The 13,102-nt window shown below is 35.0% G+C and overlaps 1 protein-coding gene across 1 annotated transcript; it reads right to left on the minus strand.

Moving 5' to 3' along the window:
- Nucleotides 1–10,045: 10,045 nt before the first annotated feature.
- LOC113769014 lies at nt 10,046–12,355 on the minus strand. Its single transcript, XM_027313504.1, has 2 exons — nt 10,904–12,355; nt 10,046–10,771 (listed from the first exon to the last, which is right to left on the minus strand). Exons 1-2 carry the CDS (start codon nt 12,353–12,355, stop codon nt 10,046–10,048), a joined length of 2,178 nt encoding a protein of 725 aa, XP_027169305.1.
- Between the last annotated feature and the right edge of the window lie 747 nt (nt 12,356–13,102).

The raw sequence follows: 13,102 nt of genomic DNA on the forward strand, positions 1-13,102 counted from the left end.
CCTCCCCTGAAAAATCATGAAAAGAAGGTAAAAGATGAATTAGATCAGACTTTAATTCAAAAGGAGTATTATCATTTAAATTTATGAAGGTAATGCATAATGGTTGTTGATTTAAGTTTGGAGCAGTCAACTCCCTTAATATTTGAGCATTAGCCATTTCGATGTTTTCTTGATCAGAATCACTCGATGTGGCATTATGCGCAGTCTTCTCTATTTCAGGGTTGAAAATTAATTTACCTGTACAAGAGGAACGGGGCATAAAATTGAGAAAAAAAAGAAAAAAAATACCAAAAAATAAAAATAACATGAACTCAAAAAAAAAAAAAAATTAACTAACGCCAGTCCTTGGTAATGGCGCAAAAAATTGACAGGTGTCGGATCTGTGCAATAATAAATGCCTATTCAAATAAAGTATAAATTTTGTATACAGTAATAAACAGGGTCGAATCCACAGGGATTGGGAAAATTCGTTTCTCCTCAAGTTCAAAGTATGGGGGGATTTTTATAAAAGTATGAATAACTAAACCAATCAAATAAATGGCCTAACTAATAATTTACTAAAAATGAAACAATAATAAATAAACTCTAGCCAAGAAATAATTTTGGAGATGGTTCGCTCAATTGATCATGGATGCAATAATAATTTCATTCACTCACTGATAAATAAGTTATAACTGTCAAACAAGCGATGACAATCAACTTTTCCTTACTGTATCGGTGATCAAGGTACAACTGTTAATCACTTCTCTAATCAAGAAATAACACTAAATACGACCATAGAGTTCAATTTTCCAATTGCCTTAAGAATTAGATAAGCCCTGTTTTAATCAAATAACACGCTACGAGAGTTATTTTAAATTAGCCCATATGTTCCCGTGACACAAATCCAATCATGCCAGTCATCACTAATTTAGAGCAATTAAACAATTAGGGATTTAACTACTCTAACTGATTTTAGGTTATTAGATTAATTAAATACCGGGCGCCATTGATATTCAAATAAAGTAATAACCATAAGAAATTAAATAAGAGAACATACGAATAGCAGTAAATAAAAGAAATAAAAATAATCAATTCGATCTCACAATTTTAGATGAATCAAATCCTCCGTTGTTCCTTAACTAGAAAGATAAAATTAGTTCATCCCTGTTGAGAAAATCCCACGCAAAATTGTAGAAGCAATTGCCGAAAACATTCTCTCAAGATTGCGATGAAAGCATGCGATAGCCAAGAAAAAGAAATAGAATCAGATGCTAAATATCCTCCGTTCTCTTGCGGCTGACTCCCTATAAGATAACAAAACCTAATTGACTAACTACTAGTCTGCCGCCTCCCATTCTCGAAAAATAAGGAAACAAATAAGGAAACCACTAACTAGTTTCCTAATACTATTAATCTACTACTATTGTTCCAAATTAAACTGTCCAACAAATTCCATCCTCTCCGAAAACATTAGTATTCCTCTGGTCAGACCTTACGACTCCATTTCCAAGACTTCGATTTATAGCTGGACATCATGCCGAACAACAAGTCTAATGGAAAATTGCACCTTTTAATTATTTTTTCTTTCAAATCCCTACAACTGCACAAATTACCAAAACTAAATAGAGTCCACTAATTAACGCAATATTTGGTAAGATAAAAGAGGGAAATAATTATAAAATTAATGACAAAATTTCAATCTATCAAGTTGTGATCTCTATATCCAAAAAATATGAATTAAAATTCAAACTCATAATGTCTAATTCACATACAAGTGAATTTTGTATAGTTTTAGAATATTGTGGTATTTTTGGGTTGGATTTAGGATTATTTTTTGGGTGGATATAATGGAGATTGAAATAAAATTTATTTGTTTAAACTTATAATTCAAAAAAATTATTCGTTAAAATTCAAATTCTTTGAAAATATTAAACTTTTCATCATATAAAATCTTAAATTAGTCCATGTCTTATTTTGTGCATATATTTTTATATGAGTTATGTTTTAAAAAATTCATTGAACCAGAGTTGTACCAATTTGACCGATTGGACCTAGATCCAAACATCTCGCCGGTTCAATTAACGGTTCGAATTTCAAAACATAGGTCTCGAGTGAATAACTAGGAGTAGCGCTAGCATAAAATTAGGGTGCATTGCATGCACAAAAAATAAGCAACACATTAACATATAATAGAAGACTTTAACTTTCATGCCAATAAACAAGAAGTCAAGCCCAATCTTTACAAAAAGATTTAATCTTATATACATTAACAGTCAATTCACCAATAGGTATAGATGCATGGCACATGTACAAGAATTGAAATCGAAATTTAAATTCAAATTAGGTGACATGCATTTACCAATTAATTTATGCACAGTCAGTGTCTCTAATATTAATCTTTTTAAAATTATGCAAAAATAACTTTTTTAAGAAAGAATGCAAGTGCAAACATAAATCTTGAGATCGGACAAATCTAGACAAGCATTAATCTTTTTAAAATTATGCAAAAATAACTTTTTAAAGAAAGAATGCAAGTACGAACATAAATCTTGAGATCGGACAAATCTAGACTTTTTTTTTTGGAGACAACAACTGTTGTATAATTTATCTATCCTAAATTACAGGGAGGGGGAGCCTAAAGAGACTGTATTTGGGGCTAGCAGGTACACAAATCTGACTAGACTAAGGGAATGTTTTGATACAATTTTTGGACAAATCTAGACAAGCCGTAAAGCTTTGATTAGTCACAAAAAAGAAATCCAAAGGCCCGAATATCTAAACAAGCAATATAGACCCACAAATAAGGCTAGAGAAATTTCCCATACAACATGTAAAAAAGCTCAAAGTATTGAAGAGGCTAAAATTTTATTATTTGGGTATTCCAAGTCTCTAACCAAGAAACACATAGTGTAGCACACCCAGTTTTAATTTCAGTATTAAAAATATGACCCAATTCTACTTCCTAAACCAATTTTGAAATCAATTCTAGTGTAAGTGTAATTATTAAAGAACAAATCTATTTTTAAAGTTACCAAAATTCTAAATGATTTAATTTTGTCAATACACTTGAAAGGTACTACGACTGTTTGAACAAATTTCGACGCATGAATATGCCATGCCATTCAATGCTGTCCAATAAATTTTCAGATTGGACCACCGCGTGGCAGTTTGCACGATAAACAATGACGTATTCCTCCCATTAACATTCACATATTACAGTTCTATTAAAGTCTATCAAGTTGTTAACCATTTGTATCAATCCTTTTAGCTTCTGATAAAGATGGCAATTCTAGAAGGTTAGGCAAGTGCGGATAAGTCTTCTAGGGTTGTAAATGAGGCGAGAGAGTTCTCCTGTCGTAAGAAAAGCATCTTGAAATTTAGCCCTCTCCACGTGGCTAAAAGATAATGAAACTACAGTTTGTGTGACTTGACATGGGTGATTCAATGGCATTCAATAAATATTGAACTGCCGGCCGTCTCTGAAAATTTGAATGGCATAGAGGACAGCGCCGCTTCAAAATGTTAGGGCCGTCCAAATAATTGAACAGGATACAGGATAGCGCCAACAAAGACAGAAAAAATGCAGTCCGGAACAAAATGTATGCCATTAGAACAAGTGAAGGGTTAGTTGTAGAATGTAGAACAAACAAACGTAACTAAACCTCTTATCGACTCTTTTTAAGTGAGCTGAGGCCTCAGGAGCAAGCTAAAAGACAGATTATTTAGTTGAATTATTACATTGTTTTTGTTGACACCCCTCAATTTTTGGTTTCGGTATTTAGATAAATTAGTTTGGAAATTACCATGTTTCAAGGATTAATTTTATTCGGGAAGAAAATTTGTTTATAAATTTATGATACTAGTCTAAAGACCCGTGCTATGCGTGGCTATAAAGAATGTTATGAAAAAATAAATAAATAGTTATGGAAATATATAACACATAAAAATTTAATAAACAATAGTTTAACTTATGAAATGTCAAACAGTTTTTAGCTACCCCTTCCTGCTTCTGCCTTTATAAATCCCATCCCTTCCTTGCTGAAAAAAATTGAAAACAAAAAACAATTTTTAACTACCGTCTACCTAGTATAAACATGCATTACAAAAAAGAAAGTGGTGTAACACATAAAACATGTCATATTAAATTGTAATATATCTAAGACCAAATTATATTTGCTAAATGCCAATTCAATTCACAACCATCATGTCCAACATTCAGAAAATTCAAAAAGCATTTGCCAAAATGTTAAATTCATTTCTTAATCATCATATCCATTACATTTGGGATAAAATTCATACAATATCGGATTTCTTTCAAGAAGAATAAAAAATAATTATTTCTTTCATACAATAAGTTACTTAACACAGCTATCGAAAACTATAATCCAGGTAAAGTAGAATGCTATCAATATATCAATTTTCTATGTTTTTTTCTTTTTTTATCTTAAGTTGATATTTAGCAATTTTATAGACATATTAGCCTTTTAGCTTTTCTAGAAGTTTTGTGAGCTTCAAATTGTAATTTTTTTACTATTCCAGCCATACTCTTTAACAGATTATGCATCAGCATTTTACTGATGGTGTCAAGATTTCTTTAAATGAGTGGGTATAGCCGTATAGATCAGTGGCTTGTGTATCAAAAGAATGTTAATATTTTAACAGATTATGTCACACATTTAAAATAATTTTTTTTTGTCGATACAATAGTTTCCTATACTATGGGGAAGAGGAGGGTCTGAAGAGGTTCTGGGATAACTCAGAGGGGATTGAACCACCACCGGACCAAACGGGTGCACTACGCACCCGTTTGAATTTTTTAAGCAATGTCACATTTAATTGTAGCAATTGATGGGAGGCAAGCCTTAATGCATTGGTGGTAGCCATCAGCCTTGATTGTGGCAATTGGTGGCCACACATTTAAGATAACTCATGTGAAAAAATCTCAACACTATCCCTTGTGCAAAATATTAATCCGCAAACCAAAACCATATTATTATTCTGCCATTTTAGTTTTTTTTTTCACTTATCATTCTTCAATAATGTTCCTTCCTTTGTAGATGTGTCTGTGTGAAAAAGAGCACCGATGTTATTCATATACAGAAGCAATTCTCTGTCCCTCCAAAATGACTATAAAATCAAACATGCAACAACTGGTAAGTTGCTTAAATCCTCCAACCATTTTCATCTTTTCCTCTCTTTTTTTGGTTTCTCTTATGTGCAGACCAAATATTGGTCCTCGTCAAAGATCTCTTGTAGGATGTTCTGCTGAATTTTTCCATGGTAAGCATATTAAGTTTCCATAATGAATAAACAGTTTATTAGTGTTACATATTATTATTCATTGTACTAACTTTTTTTGCATAGCAGAAGGGTCAGTTGCAACAATGAAGGAAATGGTTTGGCACAAAGGTTGAGTTATCAGTGCTCGGCTGATGACACAGCTTGGGTGGCCATGGTTTCTTCTGGGGTTTCCACAAACACATTTGTTCTCCATAATGCTCGGGTTGCATTATGGAATATCTGCACCAACGTGGGTCATGGGGTTTGCATCTATGACATCCATTGCTAGTACTCCATTTGGATAGAGCCTTTTTCAGAAAACTCATCTACCTAATGATAATTTTATCTCACATACGCATTTACTCAAAAAAATTAGCAATAAATTTTCAAATAAAAAAAAATCCAAGTATCCAAACGGAATTAACATGTGTTCTAGCCCTGAGAAATTTGATATTGATATTAGAGCCTTCAATTAGATTTGGCAGTTCGTTAGAGAACACACACTGATGAACTGGAAAGTAGCAAAAATTAATACTGGTTGTTCTTCATGGACTAGCAATGGTGGAGTCAAGACCCAAGGTCACTGGGGCAAAAGATAGAAGAGTAAAGGAAAAAACTATGTCGATAATACACAAAAATCATAATTATATGAAAATATTATTTTCAATTATATATTTTACAGTGAAGAATATGATAAGGAAGCAATACTAAAACATTGATTATGTGAATAATTTAGTTTTAAAAATTGATAGATTTTATTCGCAATCATGTAACATGATTTTGAATTGTAAAGTACAAGATAAAATACATTTGGACTTGTTTTAGATTTCTGTGGGGGGAAATTTTAGAATAGCCAGCAATGTTGAAAATTTTTGGGAGGACAATTCCAAAGAAACATTCAAAGATTTGGAAGTTTTCTTTATAATTTTGTTATTTTTCAGGAATTTTTTTGGGTGGTTCCTCAACTCAATGTGGTTCCGCCACAGTGGACTAGGTACAAAACAATGATCACATGTATATACAAAAGGAAAGAAAAGGGGATAAATTGATCATTGATAACAAGGACCAATTTATTTGTATAAATAAAATAAAATAAAATAACCTGTCTTTGAAAAAAAAAAGGGTCCAGTTTATATCAGAAACCTTCCCCTTATGACATTTACAAGCTGTTGAGGGTTCACTTGTTCGTGATTTGAAATTTTGATATTTGCAGATCAAAATCAGTCATCTCACCATCAATCCTGGTGGTACTTTAGTTATCCTGGGTTTGGTTCGTATGTATTGATGCACACCAGGATAGTCCACGTTATAATCTTGTTCAGCAGATAATAAAAATTGGGTATGGCAAAGATTGGGAATGCAGACTTAATCACACTTGGAGAAAAGGCAATATTGCGCTATCCCAAGACCAAACTTACGTAATAGTAATATTAGTCAAGTGATTGTAAACTTTCAAGACTTAATATATATATATATATATATATATACAAAAAAATTTGTGCTGACTATTTGATTAATCTAGGTCTGATTCAACCACCTGGGTGACCATTAACCAGCTTCTTTTTTTTTTTTTTTTTTTTTTTTTGCTGACGGAGTAGGTGTTCGGGTCAATCCTTACGGGGCTCGACTAATCCCACTCCGGTTCGGGAGGAGAGGCCCCATCTCCCGAACATGATAACCAAGGGACTCGAACCCTTGCAGGCACTGGACACCAGCTCCTAAGGAGACGTGCTGAAACTAACCGAGCTGCCCATTAACCAGCTTCAGGCATAACTAATTTAAGAAGACTATTAGGGAATGATGTTGCTAGCTAGGGTTGTCACACCAAAGTGTAATTCCTATGTTGCAGGACCTTGGTCCCTCCATTGTACCCAAAAAAAAAAAAGTATTATTAGTCTAACTTCTTTAAACTAGTCCACCATATCAAGCGGAAGTACATAAACATCACCCTAGACTAGAAAATGACTCGCAGTTCAATTATTGTCGTAAAGTTTTCTAACTTTCTAGATTTCCCATTTTGCAATTCAAGATGGTAATTGAGTATAATTCTTGTTCTTCCCATGGAAAATAGGAGAAAAGATGAGTTTAAATGGCAAATTCAGCTACATAAAGTTTTTTGTGAGAAAGCTATGAAATAAAGTCCGATGGCAAAATGCATTTGACCATCATATGAGGGCTTTTTTTATTTTTATTTTTTTTTTGGAGCGAACTATTACATTTCATAAATACTTGAGGGGATAAAAAATAATCTTTATAAGGATCTAAGTAAAAATTTCAACTTTGATCATAGGGACATTCATTAGTTTTCTTAATATATATTGGGAGCAGCCGCCCAGAGGACGATTACAATTTGCCTAGTCAGTAATTAAAAACTTAAATTAATCAATAACTTAAGACTAAAACCTCCTTAGATTTCAGGAAATTAAAACCAACGGCCGTCTGGTCACTCGGGGGGAAATTAAAATATGGGAAAATTGCAGAAACCACCCCTGAAACTACTGACAGATGCACTGAGCTCCCCTCTAAGTTCTGAAATGGCAGATAGCACCCCTCAACAGGAACATTAAGTTGCAAAATCAGTCCAGGCAGCTTCAATTCCCATTAAAAAATTAGCTGTACAAGTGAGATAAAATATTTGTTCCAAATTTGCCCTGATGTTGGTTGACAAGTAGTATTAACAAGGGAGGGGCTTTTTCATTAAGCACAAGGAAGTTCAGGGGGTATAAATGCAACAACATGCTTCCAGATGATGACCTGCAACAACTTCATTTGCCGAGAAACCAACGGCTACTTAACGGCTAATTGATGTAACTAAGGCACTAGCTTATAAACGATGGTCAGTAGCAAAATGAATACCAGAATCTGGACTCATGTATGCAGTAGCAATTTTTCAGCTCAAAACACAGCTTGCTTGATACACAGTTTGGCAGTTTCAAGTCATATTGCAGAAATCAGAAAATGGCTTCTTCCAGCCACAGGAGAACATCATGGAACTCTCCTACATCCTTCACAATACAAAACAAATATTGCTGGTGCAATAGAAAGGCAACATAGAAGATTTCTGAGTCTGAAAACAACCCCAACAAATTATACTTTTTTTGTTCAAAATGCAAGTACTTCCAGTGGTATGAGGGTCCAGAAGAAGAAGAGGTTAACAGTAGAAACTATGACACCAATTCAGTGCTACAATCGCACCTACAGCAACAAAGGTCTATGGCTGTTAGAAGGGAAATGCCAACTGTTCTGACAAGTGCAGTGGCTATACTTTTCATCATCAATCTCATACTTGTTGCTGTTTATGTTTTCATCCATATTGTGAAGTCAATAGGCTGATGCTATCCAGAAATGTACATTAGTAATGAAGTAGATATAGCTGCAGTTCGAATTTATATGTAAGACATAGGAGAGGAACAAGTTCCCTTCATCATGTATGCAGCAGCGTTTGTAGTTTACAATATAAATGCAAGCCAAAGTTCTGTTTATATCTACTGTCATCAATACAAAATCACTTGTTACCAACAATACAAAACAAAATAGTCACAGAAGCATACTTGTATTACAAGATTAATGCATTAATACAACAAGTCTGATCAGAATTTAGTAATTTGAAGTACTACAAAAGTGAAACACAACAGGCAAGTAATAGCAGAGCATGACTGAGCAATCCACAAAAGGTTCAAAACACCATCTGAACCATTAAATCACTTAGAACAGATGGTGAGGATTGCAATGTCGTGAGAGGCAGAAACATGTCTAAAACTGCCACAGTAGAGTATAAAATAGCTCTGTTATGTACCTAATTAATGGCATACTACTGAGTTGATACTTTCAGCAGTAAGCATTCACTTGCCAAAACTATAGAGATAGTATCAGAATTGCATACTAAAACTGCTATTATTGCTAACATTTGTTGAGTGCAGTGTTGTAGCTGCATTGATGGATTCAGATGCAGGTGTAGCAACTTGAAATGTAGCAATTTGCTGATGACCAGCTTGTTCCACAATTTGAGTGATCTGAGCAGTATTTGAGTAGTTTCTCTTGCTGCTCCCTCTAGCAGATGCTCCAGTATTGCTTAAAGGTCTTCCTCTCTGCACAATCACACGTGTTGAAGATTACACTCAAGCATTTTATTGAAGCATATCATAAAATGCACTCATTCAATTGCACCTTTTTCTTTGAAGTGGTTGTTGTGCTCTGATTCTGCACATGCACATTCACAGTTGCAGGTGCAGGTTGAGTTGAAGAAGAAGGATTGCTGCCTTGGCTTGAGTGTACAACTGGAACATTGCCAGAGACATGATCCTAGCAGTAAACATTGACAAGTAATATTAGTTTCGACAAGGCATGTGCTATAAATGTTACAATCAGAAGCTTAAATAAGTTAAAAAAATCTTACCCAAAGAGTTGCTCCTGACAGGCCTGTGTTTGCAGTCCCTCTTCCAGGTTTGCCTCTTCTATAGCTCTGTTGTTAAGGAACAAGCTAATTGTAAGTAATGAATTGATATAAAATAATCACATTCAGTAGCAATTTCAGCACATATAACACCTGCTGACCAGTAGTTCTGTTGCCATTCTTCTTATTCTGGACAGGTGCTCCTTGCCATGACCTCTTGTTGTGACCAAAAGAGCCACAGTTTCCACACTTGATGTAGCAAAGTCTTTTTGGTTGTGACACAGACTGTCCTTTATCATGTTCCCTTCTCCTTTTAGTCTTTGGTCTACCTGGAGCTCTCCTTAATGGAGGAGGCAGGACTGTTACAGGTGTAACATATGGCATAGGTGGTCACATTTTCTCATCAGGAATTGGATGAATCATACTTGAATATGTCTTTAAGTACTTATCTCTTGAGAACCAATGCTCACAGTAGGATTCCAGCTTTTCTCTCTTGTAGATAATCCCTAGTGCAGCATGTTTACAAGGAAGGCCTGAAATTTGAAATGCTCCACAATCACAAGTTTTAGCTGATAAATTGACTATGTAGGACCTGTTCATATCCCCCACTTCAAATACATCAGTAGAAGCCATAGTGAGTTCACATTGTCTTGATGCTTGTCCTATTTTTTGTAGTTTACCAAGCATCTTTGGTGTGATGGCAGTGGTGAGCATGCACCCTTTCTGATATCGCTTATGCATTTTCTTCATGAACTTCTTCCTCAGCCCATCAACAAGTGTCAAGATAGGCTTCCCTCTTAGCTCACCTATCCATGCATTGAAGGACTCAGTGCAGTTATTTGTGACATGATCACATTTTAGTCCAGTATTGAAGGTATATCTGCACCATGTTGTTTTAGGAATTTTATCCAAGTATTTCCATGCTTCTTTGTTTAACTCCTTTATGCTAGCCATGGCTTCATTATGTCCTGCAACATCAAAGCTTTTTGCTGCTCTCCAGAACAAGTTACTAAGCAGAATATCAGGAAATTGAGCTTTAAAATTACTGCAGATATGCCTACAGCAATGTCTTCCACTAGCAACAGGCACTCTCTCTTCATAAGCTATATTCAGGCCCTGAAATGATCACCAAAACATGCAAACAAGTTACACTAAAAAATACAGAATCATTGACGAGTACATAACTATTCCAGAATCTGGATGCATAACAGAATCAGAATAATGTTCAAGGCTTGTTGTGAAGCTCACCTTTTGCCTGTCACTCATGAAGGTTAGAGGACCATGAAAACCATTTTCTGAAGTAAATGGTCCAAAAAACTCCTCAAAGTAATGAAAAAACCAACTCCAGGTTTCTTTATTTTCAGCTTCAGCCACAGTAAATGCAATAGGAAAAATGCTATTGTTAGCATCTAATGTGACTGCTGTGAGAAGCACACCACCATAAGCACCTTTTAAAAAACATCCATCAAAACCAACAAAAGGTGTACAGCCTTCAACAAATCCACTTCTTTGAGCTTTGAAACTAATAAACATTCTGAGAAATCTAGGCTCAACAAGAAGAGTAGGCCTATCATAATGTATTTTGCAGATACTTTGTGGGTTGTATTTCCTGATCAGCTCTGCATACTTTGGCAATTTGGCGTACGATTCAATGTGATTGCCTTCAATCTCATTTCTTGCTTTAGTTAGTGCTCTATACATCTGCCATTTGCTTGGATGCACACCATACTTAATCATCTCAGCTTCTACCCCTTTGGTGGACATGTTGGGGTGAATTCTCATGACTGGAACTAGTTTCTTGGCAATCCAGTCAGCTGTAGCTTCTGTGTTCTTCCTGTCCATCACACATGTGTGTTCACCTTGATAAGTCTTAATCATAAAGGTCATGGAATCTAAAACTGGTGATGCATGGATTCTCCATTTGCACCCTTCAACACCACAAACAGCAGTGACTCTGCTCTTCTCATTCTTCAGTCTCATAATTGGAAATCCTTTCTGAATTACATAGTCCTTTAAAGCTGCTCTAAATGCATCGACATTAGTAAATAGTTGACCTTTCTTAAACTCTATCTCTACTTTTGGGTTGTACGTCCACAGTTTTGATTTCAAAGCTTGCTGAACAGGGTCAGTTTCTTCTTCATTTTCAGAATAAGGAACTAAGGCACCCTCCTCATTGTCATCAAAATCAGAAAATGACATGTCAGATTCATCACTATCGCTATGAACATCTAAATCTTTCTCATTGTCACTATCCATGCTGTGCAGCCAGCTTGAATCAGAGCTGGAATCACTATATTCACCCTCAGAATCATCAATGGCAACAACACATACCTTGTCCTTTCCTTTTTCTCTTAAGTTCAAATCAGTGTTATGACCATTTTCATTTATCTGATTAGCTTTATAAGATGGAATAACATCCATATCCTGCACATGCACATTAATCATTCTTCCAGACTTATGCATTTCAAACATTTCACGTACACTATCATCATCTGTAATATCAAACATATGATCTGTCTTAGGAATCTGACACCTCATATGTATTAACTTATTCAGATGCCCAGGGACTTCACCGAACACCTTCTCAGCAACATCAAATAGTAGATTAAGGTAACAGTAACCAATTGGATCGATATTTGGATTTCTCACTTGTTTCTCCTCATAGTGAACAACCATATCATAAGTAGAAAAAAGAGCCATCCTAGGTTTCAAAAGTGACAGAAACTTAGCAATGTAAGTAGAAAATAGCAGACAACTGTATCTAGTTTAGACACTTATGTCTACACTGATGACTAGTCATGAACTCAAGACTATTGTAGCATTCACTGAGTTGATACAAGTCTTAAAAGATCGAAAAATAGATCATGATCAAAACATCCATTGATAAACATGTCTAAAATAACATGAATAGCAGAGTACAACAGCTCGTCTAAAACCAGCTACAATATCATCATATTTGGCATTGATCATTACTGACAATAACATCACATTTGTTTCTGATCATTACTAACACATTCAACTCATGATGGAACAACAAACATGCATTCACTGCACTCAGTATTCAAAAACATGATCATACAAGAGCTAAAGTACAAATTTATTTACCTACTCCACTTCAGTTCTTGCAAATTAACTGCAGTTGATGCTCAAAATTGGTTCCTAGCTCACGGTCACATATGTTGTTTATCTCTCACGGACAATCAGCCTCCCATGAACTAAGCCAGAGTTCCAATTTTCTTCTCTTATGTTTCCTTCTCTCAATGGTCAGAATTTTATCTGCAAGGCACACTCTCTTATGCTGCAAGTAGGCAGCTTGTCACCTCAAGAGCAACTTGTAACAAATTGGCGCCAATTCATGGCGCCATCTTCCTCAGCAATTGCCGCCCTGTTCTTGCCTCTAAAACTAGTCTCACACTAAAGCATACTCTTAATCAAAGCTGGACGGAG

This window comes from Coffea eugenioides, chromosome 4, assembly GCF_003713205.1.
Source record: "Coffea eugenioides isolate CCC68of chromosome 4, Ceug_1.0, whole genome shotgun sequence".
NCBI classification, from domain to species: domain Eukaryota; kingdom Viridiplantae; phylum Streptophyta; class Magnoliopsida; order Gentianales; family Rubiaceae; genus Coffea; species Coffea eugenioides.